Source organism: Drosophila persimilis, unplaced genomic scaffold (assembly GCF_003286085.1).
Source record: "Drosophila persimilis strain 14011-0111.01,24,50 unplaced genomic scaffold, DperRS2 tig00000579-arrow-pilon, whole genome shotgun sequence".
NCBI lineage: Eukaryota > Metazoa > Arthropoda > Insecta > Diptera > Drosophilidae > Drosophila > Drosophila persimilis.
In genome coordinates, this window is record NW_020825322.1 from 178,422 (window position 1) to 202,056 (window position 23,635).

General features: G+C 46.7%; 1 protein-coding gene across 1 annotated transcript in view; it reads right to left on the bottom strand.

The window, feature by feature from the left end:
• The window catches only part of LOC6598194 (netrin-A), a 45,233-nt gene extending 26,424 nt beyond the window's left edge, over positions 1-18,809 (bottom strand). Inside the window, exon 1 of the mRNA XM_026990440.1 lies at positions 17,591-18,809. Coding sequence (XP_026846241.1) covers positions 17,591-18,809 — 1,219 coding nt within the window. The remainder of the gene's footprint in view (positions 1-17,590) is intronic.
• Positions 18,810-23,635: the final 4,826 nt, after the last annotated feature.

A 23,635-nucleotide genomic window follows, 5' to 3' on the forward strand; every position in this document is an offset into this window, starting at 1 on the left:
TCGCATTCACATTCATTTTCGTATTCAGATTCCGGCCGACAGAAGTGCAGTTTTCAAGCCTTTTTTCTTTTCGGGGGATTTGCTGGAAGCCAATACCCAAACCCAAAAGAGGCACCTAACAGGTGTGCAAACGGTTGCACGAATGGAAATGTTCTATTATGATCTCCTGTGCAACACAGACCCAGACGAAGGGAGGGGCAGTGTCCGACGGGGCAGGTGTGTGTGTGAGGGGCGGCTAATCAATTAGTGACAACATAAATCGATTTTCATTGAGGATTTGCCTATAAAAGTGGAAAACGACATAAATTGTGTCCTGCCAAAGGGGAACCGGAAGTGGATGCTAAGCGACGGATTGAACAGGGGAGGGAGGATTGGGATTTAAGGAGGAATAATTGTAAAGTCCCTTTTAAATGAGAGTTTATCTGAAAGATAAAGAACATATGTATTTCTATTGAAGGTCTGGAAATCAATATAGCTGCTGTTTTCACCCAAATATTTAGTTGTTTATATACCTTTCTTAAAGACTTAATAATCTTTTTGCACTATTTTGTTTTCTATTGTAAAAAGCTATATTCCTTAGCCGTCTTTGGTGTCCCATCAACCCTTGGTTAACATTTAATTAACCCCGTTTCTGATCTGTATCGCAAATCTGTAGCTCTTTCTAATGAACCTGTTGCCACAACTCACATCAGACAGATCTCCAATCACATCTTTAAGCCCATCTGCAGTCCCATATCTCCTTCTTTCCTATGATTGGTATACTCTTTCATTCTTTAGAAGCAGAAAGATAAAAGATACATGTGACCCTCTACAGATGATAAATGTTTCATTCTGTGAGTGGCTATGGATTATTAGTTTCTCACACGATGCTTGATCGCGCTGCTCTTTGCGATTCCTTTGCCATTTGCCATTGTAATCGGTGTGTGCGCAGATGCGAGATGCGAGATGCGAGATGGAGATGCCTATCCGTGATGCCTGACTTCCTAGCTGTTTTGCTTCAGTTCGGGCCAAGAGTCAAGTCGAGTGGGGAGGACAAGGCACCGCGAGGCAAGTACTTGGACAATTCAGTTACCTGATAGCTTCCATTTGGCATTGCCATTCACTTGAATGTGGCATAAAGTATATTGTCAATGGACAGCAGAGAGAGAGAGGGGGAGGGGGAGGGGGAGGGGGCCTAGAAGATGCAGATACAGATGCAGCGATACCGGGCGAGACGACAAATCGTGAAAGTAACATGAACGAGGCCAACGAGAAGCAAATCACACAATGAGCCCCCAAACAATGATTATAAGTAAAGACTTTTCCCTCGCGCTGATCTCCGATCTGGTCATGATTCCCTCACCCGCCCCCCCAGCCCCCCCCAGCCCCCTGCCACCGCCAATGGAATCTTTATTAATATTTATATATATAGGTTTGTTATACAGTATTTGTGGGGATTTCGCTGTTTTCCAGAAACGCTCGAGGTCAAAGATATAAACGGAAGCTGAACCACAATCGAATCCACAATCTGCTCTCCAATTGAACCTTTGGTCGCGTCTTGGAATGGGGAATGGGAATGGAACTTTGAGACAATGCAATTTGCATATTAAGACAATGGCAGTGGACATACATTTGTGTGTGTGTGTGTCTTAAGCTTTTCTTTGTGGTCCAAAAACGATGGCAAGGGTTGCCCTTACAGCAACAAAAACGGAAAGAAAACTTAATTGCAAAAGGGAAAAATTAACACCACACCACAAGCCCCGTAGTCGTAAAAGAAAAAGACGAATCCGAAGCCGAAGCCGAGAGAAAAGAGCAAACGCTGGGTAACCGAAAAGTTATGGGCCAACAAGTGCAGATAATATTTATGGCCAAGACAAAGCCGCAACACAAGATGGCCATGTACGCTGGCCATACCCGTCCGTATGTATGTGCCACTGGAAGTATCTGTGTCTCTGCGAGTAGTATCTGGTATCTGTCGCCCTTTACGGCTCTTGGCTGTCGTTCTGTGGTCACTCGTTCTCCCCTGCTTGCTCCGCTCCTACTATCTTGTGCCATTTTACTTTATGGGACACATTTGCAATTTCATAAAGCAGAGGCCTAGAGGATTGGACACTGCTGGGTGAAAAGGATAGTCCAGGACGGAGCCCAGTCCTTCTTCTTCTCTGGCATCCTGGGTGTCCTGTCCCTATCTTTCTGTGTGGAGTGTTTATTAAATGCCAACTCCTCACAAAAGCAGTCAGCAGGCGGCCCCTAAAAAAACACCCACAAAAAAACACCAGATGAAAAAAACTCCCTCACTGGTCCTTAACGACTTTTGTTTTGCTTCTGTTTGGTTAATACCCTGCCATTGGGATGGCTATACCCATCTCTCAGTCAAGCCAAAGGGGAATAAATGTCATTAAAGTAGCTGAGAATGGAAAGAGTATGAATGGAATAGCTTTTTGAGCCACCAATTTACTGGCTAACGTCGTTTGGATCGTAAACTGCACTTCGATGGAAGATCGGAAAATATTTAATAAATTTTGGAAAGGCAGCAGAAGGTAGTGGGTATCAGAAAGATTCTCAGGAATGTTAGTTTAGGAAACGAATCGAATTGTTAAGATCTGTGATGGACTTTAATAGAAATTCTAGAGAGAAGAATGAAACCCAGAATCACTTGGTGTCAAAGTCTTTCGTTTGTGGGGATATCATTTTACTATGGAAAGATGTGGGGCAAATGCCCTTGTAAGACGTTTTTATAAAGACTTTGATTCAGAGGAGTCTTGGAGCTATTTTCATTAAACTAAGGTTCTATTACAGATATTTTGTACACCTTTACAACTATTTCTGAGTGATAAAACCATTCAGAAATATTGTAAAAAATCAATAGATTGATGGGAAGATTTTCAATCTGCAAAGACTTCCGATGTAAGGATGAAGAGGTCTCCATCTCTGTTTAGTTATTTAAGGGCATACCGTCTTCGATCTCCTCTCCACTTCATTCTCTGCCTAGTTTTCTCTCTGTCTCTGTTTCTCTGCTGACTATCTTTCACAATTTGTGTTGTTGTCACATTTATCGCACTTTATAATTAAAAGAAAAAGACGCCAAAGATACTAAAATTAAAAAAAATAAAAGGGACGCGCGAATATATGAATAACGCGCTGCTAGGGGAATGGGACCTGCTGCAGTGGCAGTGGCAGTGGCACAGTGGCAGTGGCAGTCCGATTGCCCACTCCATGGACCCCCTACCCCACCATCAATGCGGCTGCTGTGCTGTGCTGCCTGCCGTCTTATCAGTTGGCTAAATAATGATAACAATAAAGAAAAGTCATGGCATTGTTGTAAACGATTTCTTCTCTGTTTCTGTTTCTCTTTTGGGGGCTACCTTCTTTTGTGCTCATCTTCTCCTCTTAATAAATTACATATTTATGTATCTTTTGCCTGACTTGGTTGCTTTTTTTGTCGTTGTCGTTGTCGTTGTCTCCCGCTAGTTGGCATAATTGTTGCCCCATCTGCAGACCCATCCCCATGCCAGAGTTCCATTCCCATCCCGAGGTCTCCGGAAGATTAACAACTTCCGAAATGGCTTTTTTAATGACACCAATTATGAGTTTCTTATCGGGACAGCAGCTGGACACCTTACCTCCATTCATTCTCCATTCCCCCCCCCCCCCCCTCTCTAGCCCCCTATCTGTTCTTTCTCTGTACTTGCAACCTTTTTCGGGGCACACTTCTTCTTCATTTTGAACTTTTAATGAAGTAATTTTTCCTCTTGTTTCGTGGGCGAAGGTGTACAAGTATCATTAGAGGGCAGGTGTCGTTTTGGCGTTTGACTTTTTGGCCGAATGAAGATGGAGATTCTAAGTATCAGCGGGAGAAGGTCAGCCATCGAAAGGTGACTGGAATCCTTTGTCTGATTATGAAAGTGCAACAGCAATAACGAGGGCCTTGGCTGTGAACAGCCGTAGAACCGGATTCATTCATTCATTCATCCACTTGAAAGCTCAACTGAAACTCATTCATCAGTCAGTCAGCCAGCTCGACTCATCGTTTTCCCATCGTGCTGACTGTCATCTTTTCACCTTTCACTTCCTCGCGGAGGATGGCAGGCGGGCAGCATCTGTGGAGCTGTGGAATGCCAATGGCCGAAATCAATTTCGAAATATTTGTCGCCTCGAATCTGTGATGTGGTGTGGCGGAACTTGACCGATTTGTTTATGCATACATTCGAGCCACTTCAATTTGTTTGAGCTGATAATTTGATGTTTGTCTCTGTCTCTCTGTCTCTCTGTCCCTCTGTCTCTATCGCTAATGAAGCCAATGTCAATTGGGTTCCAGTTCCATCATCTGGCATCCAGTAACAGCTCCATCATTGCCACCGCTCCATTCCGGTCGTGCAACGGCGCCTTTCCGATTGTGCAACGTCATCGGAGGTGTCCCCGGACACTGGAGCCTCCAACAATCTTCACATCTCTGTGCTGGAGTGCTGCTGTGCTGGAGCCCCTCCGTCTGGTTTGATTAATTAAATGTAATTGAGTTTTAATAGGCTCTGCAGAGTGTGCCCCAGCCTCCATGAGGCTCCATGATGAGCGCGCGGGTGCGGGTGCTGGTGCGGGTGCGGGTGCGGGTGCTGGTGTCGCGTGAAGGTCGCGTGGGTTGCCGGCAGTGGTCCGACCGGCAAACTCATTAAAGCCCCCTAGTCTTTGGGTATCTGTTGGATTGGGAAAGCCATCGGGGCTCTCCGCTCTCGAATCGCGCTTAACAATCACTTAGCGCATTATTAAAAACGCTTTTTGATTGCGCTTTGGCGTGTTTGATCGACCGATGGAAATCGATAGGCGTGCCAGCTCTTCTGACCAGCGGCTAAGCCCTGCCCTATGGATACCCTACCAAAAGAAGTTGGATCATTTGAACAATAAGATGGAAGTAAATCTATTTCACAGATATCTCTTACCAACAATGTGTTCGGGTCCACAGCCACTCCCAATCAAAACCCAAAAGGTGTATCCATGTGATGGGCAATGGATACCACCTTCTTACATCCCAAGGTATGCTAAATCAATTACCAAAAAGTGTATCTAGGGGATATCCGCTATTCGAGTCACCCAAAACCAACTTCATCTTTGTAATATCTCTCACACACTTCTCTCTCTCTCCCCCTCTCTCTCTCCCTATATCTGGTGTCCATTCCGATACGTTTTAATTGACGATGGCCAAGAAGTCGCACTCGGAAATGTCTCAATCTCAATCTGAACAACAACCCACGGCAAATCTACATAAATTTTGTGGTCAAGAAAAAGGAAAATGGAAAGAAAAAATAAAATCAAATAAAATACAAATAAACAAAACCGAATCGAAACTTTTTCTTTTGTGGATGATGTTGTTTTTTGTTGTGTTGTTGGTGTTGTTGGCGTTGCTGCTGGTGGGACACGGACACGCCCCTTACATCAAAAAGCGTTGCCGTTGTTGTTGTTGATAATTTGCATTTGATTACGGCGAAAATTGTTGGTTCCGGCAAAAGGCTTTGATTTCTAATCAAAGCCGTTGGATCTTGTAGAACCGAAGATTACCGACGGACGGCCGTTTCTTTTGACACGGGTCTTATGATATTTGATCCGTTTTTTATTTGTTTCTCGAGTGAGAGATTTCTCTCCCACCGAAATGAAGCTGTCAATGTTCTCGGAACGGGGATGGGTTTGGTGGAGGGGGAAAAGTGTGTATCGTAACATGCCGCCTAATAAGCCCACAAAAAATAAACGAAATTAATAACCTTCACTTCACTCAACAATGGGGGAAAATCTACGACTTGGAACACACCGTCTGTCGTTTGGAACACGGGGGGGAGTGGGTCGCAGGCAACAAAAGGCCAACTCAATAACAATAAAAATAACAAGATGTCATAAAATGGGAAATGGCCAAAAGGCTGGGCGTGGGCTGGGCTGGGCTGGGGTGGGGTGGGGGAATAACAGGAAGAAAGTAAAGTAAGGCCGAAAGTAAATGAATAAGTAAATAAGCGAATGCAAGAGGCCAGAAAAATTAAGGGGGTTCGTGAGCGAGGGGTAAGCGTTCCGTTTCAAACAACAACAAAAAAAAGGATAATTACGTGCTCGAGCATCACAACATAGAATCCGCAAATAAAAAAGAAAGAAACCAAATTAAAGACAGCCCTGCCTCTGGATGAAGGGAGGAAGGGAGGAAGCAATGCGATGCCCCTGGGCCAATAAACAGCAGAATAAAACACTCCACTTTCCGAAAAGGAATGCCCTATGATGGGTATACCGAATAAAGGATATCCCTTATTCTGACTGCAATGATGGAACACCCTAATTTATTAAAAGTTCATAGTTTTATTTTTCTGCATCGCAAAAGTATGAATGATTCTTCTTTGAAAGCCTCCAAGGATCAGAAATCTTGACACTTATACGAACATGCACTTTGAGGTGAAAATCTTTTGTTTCTTTACATAAAACATACCCCTGGGACCCTCGGAAGTGCCGGGTATCAACCACCAAAACACAAAAAAATAAAAAAAAATAAAATCTCAAAAAATTTGTCAAATGAAAATATTTTGAAAAAGGAAAACGATGAGTGCCACCCCCAGCCCACACCCCAAAACTCACCCCCATCTCCCCCCCACCCAATAAGTGGGATACAATGAAAGGAAGATTATTGTTGTTGACTTTCTCCTTCCAGATTTCCCTTTGGTCGTGTTGCCGCTTCGATGACTTAATCTCGTCGTCTTTTGGCGCCTGTCGAGAAATCCCGACAAGATAGTCCTCTCCGCCCTTTGGGCACCACCACCGCCCTGCCTGCCTCACCCTGGGGCTGACGATGGAAACCCTTTTGGGCAGGAGAGGGGGGGCTTTACCTTTCAAACAGGTGACCATTTGTCAGACATCTCCAGGCCGAACATCCCCCGCGCGTCATTCGGCTGGAAGAGGGTTGGATATTGCCATGGACTGAACGGCATAGAACTTCAATTTGGGAAAATACTTTTGCACAGAAAATATTTGTGTAAAATTTAATTAAAGTAAAAATGCCCAAAATAACATCGATGGGTGGAACGGATGGATGGATGGATGGATGGCTGGGCAAAGCAATAAACAAACTAAATGGAAACTAAGTTGAATGATTGGAGGGGTATGGAGATGGAGATGGCGACAGGTTGGGCCATAACGAAGGGAGCTTCAAAGGTAGAGATGATTTCCCAAAGAACAATCATCTACTAAGCTCCCACAAGAAATCGATCGGTGTATTACTGAGCTCTGCAAAGCTCTGATCTCAGGCCATGCTTTCGCTGAAAGCTCACCCCCGCACGCGTTCTGTATGTGTGAAAGTTCTCCCAACACAACCTTAGCCTAATGAGCTTCACTGTAACTTTTTCACCTCAGCTTCGAGTTAATTATTTGTCTGACCCAGAGGCAGAAGCCGCACACGCACACACACACACACACACACACACAGACCTGCACTTGCACCCCACTCGGCCGGGCACTCCCTCGTGCAACATCATCATCATCTGTAGGAGGGAGTATCATCCGCATCAGTATCACCTCTATCATCATTATCATCAGTGGAGCATCATTCGACAGTTTCAATTTTAATTGCTTTTAACGTTTCTCGCTTGATTTTTGGGGGGGTCTTTTGGTTTTCGAGGCTTTTCCAACTTGAAATTTGCTTTTCATTTATTTTATTTTATCTTATTTCTCCCCCAGCCCCCTGTTTGTTTTTGGCTGGGCATGGGCGTTGAGGGGTTTAATATTTGGATTTGTATTTGTCCCGAGGCTCTGCACCCAAAACAAAACAAAAAAAAAAGAGTCAAGAGAGGGAAACATGTTGCAATTTGGTCAACTCGCCTAATGAGCTTTTTATTTGACTAAAAAACTCTGTGTTTCTGTTTCTCTTTGAGAGAATATGTAAAGTGCTGGAGGCGCTGTAGGGGCTGGAGGGGCTGGAGGTGCTGTGTGAGGTGTGGGGTGTGGGCGGGGCTCTCAGAAGGGAGATGGGGTAGGGCAATAGTGGCCCAACCCAAATGTAGCCTCGATTCCCCTCAATTCCGAACAACACAAATTGTGTGTTAAAGTCTTGTGATTAAACAACTTTGGCACCTGCCCCGAGCCCCAATGCCCCCATAGACCAGGCCCCTCCCCCCCTCGTGGCACCTTCTCGTGCATTTTGATTGCACTTCACACCTATGCCCCAAAGCACTGCCCCGACCGAGAGGCGTCATCGTGCTGTCGTTGCGCAACATCTACTCTTCGCTGGGGCAGGCAGCTCTGCCGCTGCCGCTGCCTCTGCCTCTGTCTCTCTCTGTCGTTCTCTCTCCGTCTATCTACGATAAACTCTCGGACTCGTACTCGTATTTTTCCCCCATTCTGGGAGTTTTGGATAAATTTGCTCGCTGACAGGCCAACAAAAAAAAAGCAGAGAAGAGGAGCCGAGCAGTGCAGAGCAGGCGGAGTGGTGGGCTTTAGCCGATAATTACGTGTATTGGGAGCAAATTTTATGGCAACTTCGTTTATCTCTGATGAAGAGGCAGGTGGCAAATGGGGCGCTGGGGATCCATCCAAAAAAAGCTTGAATGCACGGCCAAACGAATAGAAGGCTTTTCGAGAACATATTATAGCAAGGAAACCTTTTTGATAATTTCCATAGCAGTAAAGATCGTAGATCTAGACAGTTTCGGTAGATGGATATTATTCTCATATAAAATTGAGATTTTAATCTGAAGATTAACGTAGAATTATATAAAAAAGTACAATTTGGAGACATATCTCATGATTAAAATGGAATTTGGAGGACATATCTTATGATACAAGAGGAGCTTAAAGGTACGTATATTTCATGCCAAAAGTGAAAAAGTGGAAGGCATAACTCATGCAAGTGAAATGGTTGGAATGCTTTTCCGAGTCCAAGTGAAAGTAGAACCTATATCTCATACAAACAGTTGAAGGCAGAGCCAATCCAAAGTGGAACTCGAATCCCATATACCATATGCAAATTAAGCGGAATGAGACCCCAAATGGGTTTGTAGGTAGCCCTCCCCCCCTCTGTCCGCTCTTCCCACACCATCGTCTGTCCCCGTCACCGTCAGCGACATGGTTGTTCCTTGTCGCCCTTCCAGTTACTGTCAACCGTATAGCCGACAATTTGTTAAGTGCAGATCCCCGACTTCATCAGGGGCTCAAGACCCCGCTCCCCGCTCCCCGCTCCCCCCACACCACACTCCACACTCCACACTGCACTCGACTTCACTCTGCTTTCTGTCCACCAAGCGCTGGTTGTGTTTCATTTCTGGTCATTTTATGGCGCCCACAATTGCAACTTCGGGCTTCTGTTGCAGCAGATGATGCGGCTGCTGCGCGGCGCGGCAAGGTGCAGCAGCGGTAGCGGCAATAATAAAAAGCGAGATGAAGCCGCCGTGGCCATGGCAGTTGTGGCATGTTGTTGCAGTTTCAGTTGCAGTTTTAGTTTTTGCCGTCACTTGGCGAATCTCGAATCGCATGTCCAAGTGTTTTGAAGCGTGCAGCAAAAGAGAGGCACAGAGACTGGAGGTCTGGGAAGAAGCTGCTGCTGATGCTGATGCTGCTGCTGCTGCTGTTTATGCTGTTGCGGCATAAGTCAACATGTCTGCGGCAACACCATGTTGCTGTTGTTGGTGCTGCTGCCGCTGCTGCTGCTGCATGCATAAATCTGTTGCATGTTGTAAATGTTAAGCGCGGCAGCAACGTTTGGCGGCGTCGACGTATTTCATCTGAGCTGCATCTTTGGCGCATTTGCGCTTCAATGCGATTTATTTGCCCGTTGTTTGTAATGCCATTTATTGCCTTTGGATGTGGTTGTTGCTGTTCCCCTGGATGTACGAGTGGATGTGGCTATTCCTGTATGGATGTCCATGTGGATGTTGCTGTTAAATGCTTATTTACATTACGTTTAGCGGCACTTGGCTGTGGCGGCTCCCCCGAAAACCGAAAGCCAACCACCAGCACCTCACCACTTTGGGGGCAGCCTCTTTAGCGGCAGAGTGGCGGTGGCGGTGGCGGTGGCGGTGGCACGAGATGAGGCACATTCTACCACTGCACACATTTTGATTTATGTCTGCAAGCTGCTGCTGCTGCTGCCGCTAGTTTTTTCTTTGTCCGATATGCCATACATATCATTAACCATAAGCCAGCACTGGCGAGGGTGGGATGCAAGGTTTTCTGTGCCTCCTACTTATAAACTTTTCAGTCTACTCATGGGCAATCATCGACACTCTTGGCCACATATCCAAATGGCTTTTCTGCCGCCCGGCCAGAACTCCTCGAACGACCCAGGCAGCACCCTTCCTGTAACTGCAACTGCAACAGCAACCTACTCTCATGTATGTCTATTGTTGCAGAAAGCATGGGTATGTTTGGGTATCGTATGTTGATGCTGTTGTTGCGCATGAGCAGCAGCTGCCCCATGCCGCAATCCCCATTTCCCATATTGACGGCTCCAAAGGGAATACTACTTATTCGAACATTCAAATTCAAAGGAATTCTCTGTCGTGGGGCAAAGGCGCAAGTGCAGCAGGCAGGCAGGCAGGCAGGCAGGCAAACAGGCATCTGCCACTAGGGGGAGTGGCACATGTGTCCGCTGGCTGTATTTATATACAAATGTATTTGCAACAGAAACTGATTTAATAGATTCCACGAACACACAGGCAGAGCCCACCCCCCCCCCCCGTGCCACTCCCCGTTGAAAGTCCACCTTACAGGCATACCTCTTGTGATTTGGATTTTTTTCTCTTCTTTTGGCTTGACATTTTCGAAGGGGCATGGCATTCACAGCTTATTAAAAATGTATTTCCCAGTGCCATGAAGTATGCAACAATCTCTTATGCCGTTTCTTTGGCACTTGGATGAGGAATGGGGAAGGGCACAGAGCCAGAACCAGAACCAGAACCAGAGCGAGAGGATTGCCAGCAGAACCAGAGAGGATTGAGGCAAGGATTGGACCAGGACCAGGAACAGGACCTAGGGTGGATGGTGAAGCAACCAAGCCCCTGATCCAATTAACTGCTTACACAAAACTCAAATGGCCAGACAAATACGAGATGGAGATGGAGCTGGAGCTGGAGCTGGAGATGGTCCACTCTGGATGGACACAGCATTCATAGACATATGCCCAAACCCCATTCTATCCCCGAGTAATAACAGTAAAAATCAACGCACAGCATTCGTCCTGACATCCTGGACGCTGGCCCTTGGCTATTCTCCAGCAGACACACACACACACACACACACACACTCCAGAGGACTGAAGTGAAGGGAAAGCAAAAGGAAAGGAAGGAGAAAGAGAAAGAGAAAGGACAGCGGCAAAGGCTCATCTCATCTGCTGTTTTTGCCCAGCTTTTTACCTTTTGATGCTGTGGCATAGATGCTGTTTCCGCCAAGGGAAGAACATCAACTTTTTTGTGGTCTTGGACACAGTTTGAAAATGCGGAAAACTCCAAGGATTACATTAATGGAAGATGGAAGCTCAAGTCTATAAAGTCTACAAAATCTACAAACCATTATTTGAGATCTAGGAGAATGCCTTACAATTGAAATCACCGCCAAAGTAGAGATGTCTATAGAACTTCAACCAGTATCAACTGCAATAGGTACTCAAAATATATATGCATTTGATGGACTGTACTTTTGGAACTCTCCTGAAACTATAGATAGTGCTATGGAAGCTATGAAGACTATCCTTTACTATTGTTTATAGAAATATAGAAACAGATAGTTAGTGCCAAAAATTATGGACAATCTAAAGATTTTTCCTTAATTTTTCGAGTTAATTTCCTGCCTTTCGAAGAGCATCTATCATTCGCTATGTGGCTGCCACATGCTGCCGCTGCTGATCTGCCTCAAAGCTGCTGACTTAACGTTTCCGTTTTGTTTTGTTTTTCAGCTTCCTCTCTCCCTCTTCCTCTCTCTCCGCTGTCTCTGTCTCTGTGTGTGTGTGTCCTGGGCTGCTGTTGCCTTTTGCTTTTGACGTGCGTCTGCCTGATGAGCCAGTCCTTGCCTTTTGGGGTTGCATGTGTAACGTTATGTGCATAAAAAATAATCATAATCACTTGAAAGCCAAGCCAAAACCCCGTACCAGAGCCCGGAATACAGAACCCGATCCCAAACCCATACCGAACCGAAAAGGAAAGGAAAGCCAAAATCCGCAGCACCAGGCAAAGGATTGGATTCTCTCCTTTCGGCTGGAAGCGTTTTGAGCACTTTGGCTCTTTGGCGAAATAAATAAAACATAAATTCTGCAACACACACAAAAATCATGGATCGGGCAAGTGATTTTCACTTTGCACTCTGTTTGTGCTTCTGTGCCACGTTTTGCGGGGCTTATTACAAAAATACAAGGTACGAGTATAGCTAAATGAATTTAATAAAAGGGGCCGGCGGGGCAACGAGGTGATGAAATGGCGAGTGTTTAAAATTCATAAATGTTGAAAGGCAAACGGTGAGGCAGGTGGTCGGGCGTGGTGCCCCACGTGGCCCACGTGGCCCACGTGGAAGTGGCAGTGGAAGAGGATGTCAGTGGATGTCCGTGGATGTCAGTGGATGTGTGTGTGTGCTGGCCAGTAAATCAGAGCGTATGGCAATGACAGCCTCGTCACAGACAGCCGGCCATCATAACGAATGGTCTAGGCATCCCCTGCCCATCCAGCCCTATCCCCAGATGCAATCCCAACCGAAATCCCCAAGCCCCTGACTAGCGCTTGACGGGGGGGCTTCCACTTTTTACCGCTGTCGCTTTTCTATCTTTTCTTTCTTGTTTTAGCTGCTGCTGCTTTTTTTTCAAGTGCGCATTTGACAAGCCCAGTAAACAACAATTAAAATGACAACGGAGGAGATGGAAAGGCGAAAGGCGAAAGGATATCTGCACGTTTCGTGCTTTCTTCTCTGCTGCGTCTCTGTCGAAAAAAAGAAACGAAAAAAATGTGTGTTGCCTCGAATGTAACTGATGAAAACTGACGTCAGGCACGGGGTCCAGGGTCCGGGGCCCGGGGCCCGGGGCCCGGGGCACGCGGCACGGGACAGGGTCTGCTGTCCTAAATTATAGCCACAGGACATTCTCACACAAAAGCAGCGAAATCACTGCCATACAATGGCACTCTCATCCTGCTCTCATCCGAGGCAAATAACTTGAGGACATGCCAATGCAATTTCGAATCAATGTCCCAGGTTCCAGGCCTGGTCCAAACAGGCCAAAGAAGAACTGAGGAAAACAAACCCAAAGCCAAAGCTGATCTGAGCTGAGCTGAACTGAACTGATGGAAAAACGCATCCAGGGGGCATGTTCTCGTTAAAGATGGGCATGTGATTTTTTTGGGGACTGGTAAAAGAGAGTTGAAGAATTGGTCAGGGAGTTCAAGGAGAAGGGATCAAAGATCCATAAATAGGATTCAAAATGATCTTAATCAATGAAAGATTTATATAATTTTAAGGGAAATTTGTTGTTTTTCCAATTACTTGAATCAAATATTCGATTTTCAATCATTCAAAGGCTTCAAGACATTTCGAAAGGCCCCCTGCTGAAAGCCAACACTGAGTACTGTATGTTGGGTTGACCTTGTGTTATATAGTCAGTGGTGCTTCTACCCCGATGACACATAATCATCATCATCATGCCCATCATCATCCCCAGAAACAGCGGCATTAGGCAGCCCCTGCTATTCTGCTATTCCATTCGATTCGATTTCGTTTGGACAAATTGTTTGGCTAATTTGCTCGGCATTTGCCTAAGCCCCCGGCACATTTATCATGATGCTTAAGCAGCATTTTCGACCCGTCCATCAGATGCGTCGTCGTGGTCGTCGCCGCCACAGCAGAAGAGAAACTATTTTTGTAGCACACGGGCAATGCGGCGTATGAGTAATGTCTTGATTCGCCAAACGTTTTAACGGATTTAAAATGTATTTATTGCGCTCCGCTCGAAGCCCGACGGCCCCCGACGTTAAATTTAGCCACCTCTCGACTCTAGAATCTGTTGTTTGTTTGTTTGTTTTCGTTCCCATTCATTTCAGATCTTTTATTGCCCGTATATACTCGTATCGTACTGCTTGTAGCTCCAATAAGTAAGTATTTCGATCTGATTGCAGATCTCTGGCATGCGTGAAGGACGGGTGGACGGGGATGGGTGGAATGGAGGGATGTCCATAATTGTGGGGATGATTTGGATGCCTAGGGAAACGGAATGCACACCTGCATGGGGTTCAAAGGTGGACTGGGTGTGGACGAGACTCTGACAGAAATCGAATGGAATTTATGTCTGCATATTTGGAAATGAGTGTGCTTCGGTTTTGGGGAAGAATAATGGTGCGGCCTCTCATCATTTATATAGATTTCTTTGAAGCATTTTGTCATCGTTGTTTGTCATGGATTTATAGATAGATCGAATATTGGGAGATCTATAGTGACTTATCTCTTTTATCTTTTATAAGTTTTCCTCACTCCCCTTCTTGAGAATCCTTATATGGTTTTTCCTCCAAGCTAAATGCCTACTCTACCCTGGGAATACTCGCATCAGTAATAAACTTCACATTCCTCAGAAATATAGAGTGCGCACGAGAGCAAAAAAATCCCTTGCAAATCTCAGTTTTCCGCACATGGGAATCCTCACATGTGTCTGTTATTAACAGATCCTGTCTGAGTTTTCCTGTGCATAGCATATCCCTAATTTTCGTATGCAAATGTTGCCTCTCATTAGTGGCGAAAAATGCGAAATGGGTTTGGGTGATTCGGTAGTGATTCCGCCCATTCGAATGGCATTCGATTTCATTCGATTTTCATTTTCATTTCATTTGATTCCATTGCAATCTGCGAAATTTTGGTGAAGTTTTCCCCCTGCGCTTGCATATGCTCGTTTTTCCCAACATTTTCCTGTGGTTTTGTCTTTCGCGCCGCCTCATCGGAAATATTTTCCGGCCTGGACATTTTCCTGTTTCCCTTCCCCCCTTTCATTGTTGTGTTCTCGTTTTCGTTCTCGTTCTCGGTTGTAATTGCCCGCCCGGTTTTGTTGTTGTTGCTGTTGTTGAGGTCACATTGAACGTCAAAGGCGGCAATGGCAACGTTAATTTCGTTTGCCCATAAACATGCAACATATGTGTTGCAGGGACATAGCGAGCGAGTGCCAGGGCGAGGGCCTCGGCCTGGGCCTGGGCCTGGGCCTGGGCCTGGGCCTGGGCCTGGGCCAGGACCACGACGCGAGGGAGTGAGGGGAGGGGAGGGTTGTTGTGTGCGCGCGGAAAAGGGTCGATCCAGACCCGGACCCGGACCCGGACCCGGGAATGCATTTTGCAACCCTAATAAAGCGCGAGGCGTTTGGTCCGGGGCACACGTGCCTGCCCCTGATAGCAGCCCACTCTTTCCTCCCTCCCTCCCTTCCACTGTCTGCGCCTGTGTGGCGGTGTGGCGGTGTGTCGGTGTGTGCCTCCTTCTGGTGTGACTGTGATTTATGCACTAAACAATACTAAAGGACCGCTTGCCTGCATGTCCTCCCCCAACCAGTGTATTCCGCAGAGCCAACAAAAAATTGCAATGTTATGGCTCATGATGACCACGAAGGACACTTTCATCAAGTGCCTTGATGAAACGGCACCGCACCGCACCACACCACATAGAAACGTTGAATGATTTTTGATCCACAGCTGAATAATAGATGCTCCTCCAAGCAGCGATACATTTTGGAGTCCCCTTCACAATGATGGCCATATGTATCTGTCATTTCTTATCAACTGTGCACACACAGAGAAAAACCATTCATTGAATGGTTCTATTGATAAACATTATAAATACAGAGAATGCACGATTAACAAGCTGAACATTCAGATGCTCTTGCCGGTTGGGAAACCCTTATCTTCAAATTGGTTTAAAGGTTTGACTTTCCTAAGTGGAAAGTGCTTCGATCAGGCCTGAATTCCTTCAAGATCGGACGAAGAATAACCTTCTCTCTCACGGACTACTTTATCCAATATTTATAGAAATTTTTCTGGGTAAATAAACAGAAAGGCAGACATGGCCATCGAAAGACTTTTTTTGCTAAAAAAAAACTAAAATTATTTACTATTTACAGATCTACATCTGTTGGCATTGGCAAATGCGCTGTTTTAGTCTCAAACAAATGTTTTTATTTAATTCGAAAAACCTTTCGTCAAGTCCCCCTCTTCAAGGGTATAGTAAAAGGCGACTCTTCTACGAGTGCTTATCCTTCCTATACCATGTATGTATGTTTTTCTGCCTCATTCCTCTGGAGAACCCTCACATATTTATGGCAATTTCTATTGATAAATAAATACGAGTACATATATTTTTTTCTGTTTTCTAAAACCTTCCCTGCTCTCGTTTCACATTTCGTTTCGATTCTGGATTTATTTTCGCGGCTGTTGAAAATGCTTATCAAATTAATTTCGCTTAAATTCGCGCTTATTGTTCGGGCTCAGCGGGTTTTTAGAGGGTTAATTGCGAGGGTTTATCCTCTCCCCCCAACCCACCTCCACCTCCTGCTCCTCTATTCTCTGGACAGGGTTGCCATTGTTTTGTGATTGAATGTTTGTTTGCTTTTTTTATCCCCCGTCCACGTCACCGTCCCGGCCGAAAGGTGGAGAGGGTTTCGATTTCAGTTTTCATCTCCATCTCGAAAGGTCGGAAGGCGTAAGCGGGCGAGGGTTGGCCCAAGAGTTGCAAATTGATTGTGAAACGGTTGCGTTTACGTTTAGGTTTACCTACTGCTGGCCCTGGTCCTGGCCCAGGCCCTGCCCCTGCCACATGCCACATGCCGCCGCTGATGCTCTACACGTGTCCGTCGAGTTGTTCAATTATGGCTAAGCCCAAATCCGCAGCACAAACAGTTTTTTGCCTTTCGGGAAGAGGAAACGAGAGCAAAAAGAGCAAAGCCAGAAAGTCCGCCCCCGCCTTTGGGCCGTCGATGCAACCCTCCTCGCCAGCGAGTCCTGCGAGTCCTGTGTGTCCTGGCGAGTGGCCCATTTAAGATGAAAACTAAACACACGCGCAAGTCGCCCTGGAAATTGAATCCAGATTGAGTTGTCGCCCGTCCTGGTCCTCTACTCCTGCTCTTTGGGAATTTCTTTATTTTAACTTTGTGCCTGGCGATATGTTTGCACAACGGATTGGGATTGGTATTGCGCTTGGGCTTGAGCTATCGATGGTCCTTGGGGGGGCGGTTATTCTCACTCCCAAATTACCATTTTCCATTACCATTTTGGGGAATATCCCAATCCTGAAACATACCATTTTCGAAACTGCAGAAATTCAGGTAAAATCATCTAGGATCATAAATGCTAAACCCATCTTAATCCCGACAGATGTACGGGGAATCCTAAGCTACTTTACCTATGAGATATATACATTTTATCCTTGTTATTTTTATAAGTTAATATTTCATTGATTTCCTATTGAAATCCTTGGCTTTTCGGGGAATATTTCTTTGGCACTTTGAGCATCTGATAGGGAAACGGAATCATCGGATTCTGTTCAAAGTTTTCCATTCCAAAAATATATTTCTTCGAAATCATCCGAAGTAGTTTTTGGGGAAATGTTCCATATTGTTCCACTTCCTTTCATATATCGTTTATAAGTCTTGGGGTTTACTCACTTTTGCATTCGTTGGCATCGCGGGCCGTGGCCCTGCCCCAGGGACGGTCGTAGTAGAAGGGCTTGCAACGCTCGCAGTCCCTTCCTGCGGTATTGTGGCTGCATTCGCAGCTCAGTTGCCCGTTGGCATCCGGCGAGCATTTGGAGGCGTGGCCGTTGCACTTGCAACGCCCGCCCACGGAGAAGTCGGAGACGGCATAGTGGAGGCCAGTGGCAGCGGCAGCGGCCGCGGCCCCCGACACGGATACCGTGGATACGGCGGGGGAGGAATCAATGTTGTTGCCCGCTGGGCTGTTGAGTTGCACGCTGTACTTGGCGCTTCGCAGGTCCGACGGCGGAGAGTCGATGGAGATGAGGGCCTGCGGATCGGGCTGCTGCAGGCGGTGGAACACGATGCGTATGTCGGTGGCCGTCACCCAGTGCTGCAGCACCGTCGAGGAGTCCAGATCGCGGGCGGAGGGGCGACCCTCCAGCGTGCTGAAGGCGATCCGCGAGGCGAGACCCTCGTTGCGGCCCTGCCCCTGGCGATGGGGATCGCTGCAGCGCACCTCCTGCTCGTTGTGCTTGCTCACGGCCATGCGGCTGGAGCGCCCGAAGAGGCGCCAGCACTGCGAGCTGTAGTACTGGAAGGGCTCCCAGCTGCTGCCATAGTCGGAGCTCTTGTAGATCACCAGGGAGTCGGGACGCGGTGCCCGCGGGCAGAACTGCAGGCTCACGTACGTCAGCTCGTACCGCTTCCCCAGAGAGAGGGTCAAGGTCACGTTGTCACCGCCAGCGCCGCCAGCACCGCCAGCACCGCCAGCACCGCCAGCCCCTCCGGGTAGCACAGGAGCCGATCGCCAGCAGGTCACATTGTTGGAGTTGTTCAGATCCGTGAGGGCGCGCGGCGGGAAGCTGCGCTGCGGATTGGCCGCATCGCACGTGTGGCACTGCATCTCCCTGTCCGCCCCTGCTCCGTGCTCGCAGTACCGCTGCGGCTGCTCGGCCCCACACGTGCTGCTGGCTTCCACGGGTGCATCATAGGCGGCATTCACGAAATCGGGGATGCAGATCCGCGGCTGGCGCGACTTGTCGTAGCAGGGATCCTCCGCCACCGGCGGTTGCATGGGGAACATCTTCAGATAAACATCGTTGGGAATGGCCTCCACTGCCATCACAGACCATACGGTGGCCAGGATGAGCATCTGCCAGCAGCTCCAGCTCCTGCTCCAGTGACACATTTTTGAGAGATGCGAATGTTTTTTTGCGGATGCTGATTCGGATTCGGATACGGATACGGGATATAAGTTTTTTGCACTGCCTTCCTCGATGGTTGCTTCACTTTTGCCAAAAAAAATTCTATCACCAAACAAAATATATAGTTATAGGAGACAGGGTCCGGTGCACGGTTTTCAGATTTGGTTTAAAATTTCCGGATTCAGAGCCGTATGCGCAGGCGTTTTTCACTGTGGCACTCACTCGCGCCTTCGGGGGCGTTTTAAATCGCGTGCGACTCTTCGGCGTCGTCGTCGTCGTCGTCGGGCAGAGCTTCGTCGTTTTGAACGTCGTCGTCGTCGTTGGCGTCTTCGTTTAGTGCCGAGAGCACTAAATGCTGCTGCGACAGCATCTCATCTCAACATGTTGCTAGTCAGCAACTCACCAAAGTCAGCTCGCTCTCTCGCTCGCACTTACTGTTGTACTGCAGCGCACTGTGTTGGATACATTTGTTGCTGAAGCCAATGTTGCCGAACCATTGATGCTGCTTATCAAGATACTGCTGGCAATATGTGGCTGGCAGTATGTTGCATTGGCAATGATTTAATGGCCTTTTTGGATTTTGTTGCATCCACAGATTGTGGTAGTATTTTGAGTCCCAACATAGGAATAAATGCAAGCTGAATATATCGCGATTGCGACTCTTGACTGAGTGTCCCAAAATTTCTAAGGGAAATAGAGCAGCAAAAGATTTTTTAAAAATCAAAATCTATCAGATGGTATATAATATTTTGCTGATTATCTAAGGTAATCCAAATAATAATCATAATTCTCCACACCTCTTTCATGGCACTTCCTCCACTTATTTTCTTTTTTCTCTCTTTCTTCCATTTCGCTTTCGTCTTGAGATTCTCTCTTTCTTTTGGGTCTCTTCTATTGCTGAGACGGAGACCGAGACCGAGACTGAGGCTTTTGTGCTGGTTGTTTGCTCTTCCGATGGCTATCGATAATGAAGACGACGGACGGCTCTCGCCTCTCGGCTCTCGGTTTTGGGCTCGACCTGGTCTGGTCTGCTGCCCAGCCCAGGCCCTGTCTTTGACCAAGTTATTAAGTTGTCGTTAATGAAAATCATCAATTTCCGAAGAGGGGCGCGTAATTACTGCCAGGCCATCGAATGGTGATGTCGATGGCGATGCCTCTCGACGATGGCTTCATTAAAGTCTGTGTCCCCACCTGGCCCCTCCCCCCATCCCACGGTCTGTTCCACATGCAGCGCCTACTCCAATATTTGCTGCATTCTGCCTGCACCTTGCTGATAAGACCGTTTCACTTTCTGTTCTCTCTGCCACACAGACACCCCCTGCTCCTGCTCCTGCCCCACGCTCTCGTATCATAATTGGCTGCCACGCGCTTTTGTTTGCTTTTGTTTTGAAGGCGCATTTAATTAGCTCTGATGGGGGCAGCATGTGGAGGCATGTCTGCGGGTGTGGGGGCGTGGAGGCGTGCAGTGGCCGTGGCCGAAACCAAATCAAAATCGGTGTTAATTATTCGATAGGCAGGGCTTAGGGGCTTCCATTCCAATCGGCAAATGGAAATGCTACGGTTGGGGACTATCTGTGGGGTATTGGTTAATGGAAAGGCCTAACTTCAATGAGGAAACAATAGCAGAAAAGAAAGTCAATATCTTTACACTGATTCTTGAATGAGAGCACTGCCTCCAGAGTTGTATTGGGCAACGTTTACAAGTGAATGGCAAAGTGCCAAAGAAACAGCTGACCGTCATTTTTCCTACTAATGTATAATAATATATTTCATTTTAAAGAGTTTAATATTAGACGTAACGCTGCGCCTTTTTTCTCTCAGTGTAAGTCATTCTCCATCCTTACTCATTCAGAAGTATCCCTATTCTCATCTCATAAAATACATTTCCCAGGGACAAAATCGCTGCTGAAAATATGTTTCTCCCATTAGAAGGTAGTATTTTCCACATTCTACACTGATATTTCTTTCTTTTTAGTTTTCTCTGTTAATTAATGTTCCTTAATTTATTTACCCTATCACTTTACCGATCTGGCACGGCAGCTGTTTGTTTGTCTTTAATCTATACTACGACTATATGCCCCCACACATCTATCGAAGCAATCAACTTTAATTGTAGCCAGAGATTAGATGTCTGTTCACCTTTGAGCCACTCCATCTCCAGGGGAAGAATACTGGTAGGATACACCCACGCACACCCACACACCCCCGCCACACACTCTCAGGGAAAGACAGCTGGTCGGCTCATTTCCGCTTCCTTTGTTGGGAGGCGGATGCCACTTCCTGGGGCAGCCTCGAAGCCTGCCTTGCCGCCTCCTCCACGGCTTATCGAAAGGGGAAGCCCTAGTACCAGGAATACAGGAACACAGAGGGCTTCAGGGCCGGATCAGAACTTTTGCTTTATTACCTTGGCAGTAGGCGTGGCAGCTGCAACAGCCGCAAAGCCCACGACCGCAGCATGGATGCTAGTGTGCTTGTGAGTATCTGTGAGAGCATCCTGCTAGCATCTGTATCTGTATCCGTGTGCGGTACGGTGCGGTGTGGTGCTTGTGTTTGCTTGTGTGCCAGACAGTGCCAAACTTTGGCTTAATATTGGCAAGTGCGTAATGAAAATTGCATTGTCGTTTTCAGTGAGTGGTTCCGGGTGGATCGGGTTTTGCGGGGATTGAGAGTGGGGTGTGGGGTGTGGGGTGTCGGAAGTGGGTCCCTCACATGGTCTGAGGCCTGCTTTTGGGTCCAGCCTTTTGTCCATCCCTCTCTCTCTCTCTCTCGAAGTCCAAACGGGCTTTTCTGGTGGTCTGTTTGTTTGTTTGTTTGCTCGCTTGGGCCCGGCGGCAAGATTTTTAGATTATGACGGCTCTGCAATCCTCCCCCCCACACTCTACTTCGATTGGGGGTTCTACACTGCAGGAAATTCAGTATGTGAACCATTAATTAGGATTAAGGGATTGAGGCTGGGGCATACGAATAAATAAATATAGAAAGCAGGCATTTTGGAAGGCAGTTCTTGACTCTTTTTCGACTGATTTTTTATGTATTTTTTATCCTTGACTTAAAAGCCTCACAGTCTGATTCAAATACCAGAATGACTACAAATCTAGCTATAATTTTGCTCCCCAAGCAGAACCTTCGCCTGGAGACACAGCCCTTGGGACCTAGAGGCTAGAAGGATGCGTCCAAGCACTTCTTGGCTTTACTAGTACCCAGTTGTTCCTTAAGATCTGCGCTCTCTTCGCCGTAAAACGATGCCGTACCTACCAGTGTAGAACCTCTTTGGAATGGTTCACAGCACAGGGAAAACCACACGTTTTAAATCCCTTTTTGTTATCATTAAATTGTTGTCCAACTTTGTTCTAACCCCCCACTTTCTCTCAGTGCTTGCAGTATTTGTGGGCATGTATTTGTTTGGTGGCGAGACGCTCTTTCACTTTATTGGCGACATCAATGAATGCGGGGACGCCGCTGCCCATCGAGGACTTGTAGATTCACACGCCTGCAACACCCATTCAGCTGGTGGAGAATGCCCTCTTTTGGAGCACACTCCTCCCTCACTCCTGCCTTCGTTTTGTGGTCACTTTTTTGGCCAATATTTATCTTAACGGTTTTGTTTGTCTTTTACAAAGCGTTCGACTGTGGCTCTTTGCCGTTGCTGTTGCTGTTTTTGTTGCTGTTGTTGTATCTTGATTTTATTGCTAGAGTTGCAAACATGCAACAGAAATAGCAAGAGCCCCAGAGTAGAGCAATACTCGTAATAAAAAGGAGCATCGGGCATAGAGAGCCTGCCACACGCCACCGCCACCGATCCCTCGAGTGGGACAGGGACTGGAAGTGGGACTGGAAGTGCGAGTGGAGGGTGGAGGGTGGCGGCGCTGCAACAGAAACGCACAGATAGATGACTAGATTCCTATCAGCGTCAATAAATAAAGTTTTTAAATGGAACAAGAAAATAAATATGTGTCTCCCTGTGTCTCCCTGTTGTCACAGAGCAGCGGAGCGGAGACGACAGTAGACCCAGATGAGGAGGCTGCTGATGCAGGAGATCCCGGCGCGGCTGACAGTGGTCCACAAGAGGAGGATAGGTGGGTACAATATGAAGCATGTTTCTGGAAATGGATCTTACACAACTTTTACTTTCAAAGTCAGCCAAATTCAATGAAGGATGGTTGGAAAACACTGTACCTTCCTGATTAAAGCAGATTATCACAGCCATCATTCATTCATTGAGTGATCCAATGCAAAGGTGAGGGCTAATTGAGTGCCTCTATTCATTTATTTCTTTATATATTTATTTATAATGAAAGCTTTAGCCACAACGTTTCACATTGATTTGGTTTTGGTCAAACCATAACTAATAAAATTGTATACATTATATTGAATTATCGTTTATGGGTACACATGATATGTTCGTTCTTTTCGCATAGAAGGCTCGAAGAAATGGCACTCCAAACTTATGGATGTCGGTGGTTGGATGGTAATATTTTTCTGTTTGTTTTCCACCATTCCTTGGCCAATGCTGCTTAGTTACAGGATGAATGAATTTTGAGTCCTAAGAATAGGTGTTATTCCCACTGTATCCGTAGTAGCTTCGGGGAGGCACCTCCCCTGGAGGCATTCCCATCAGCTGCTGCTGCTGCTTTGTCCGGGGTTTTGCTCATATTGAAAAAGTTTTTTCGAGTATCCATTGCCATTGCCTGTGTCTCTCTCACCCAGTCTCTCTGTCTCCCAATGTCTCATTTTCTCTGTCTCGTAGTCTTCCTGTCTCTCTCTTTCGCTCTCTGTCGCTCTCTGTGTGTTTCTCTGCCTGCCTGTGTCT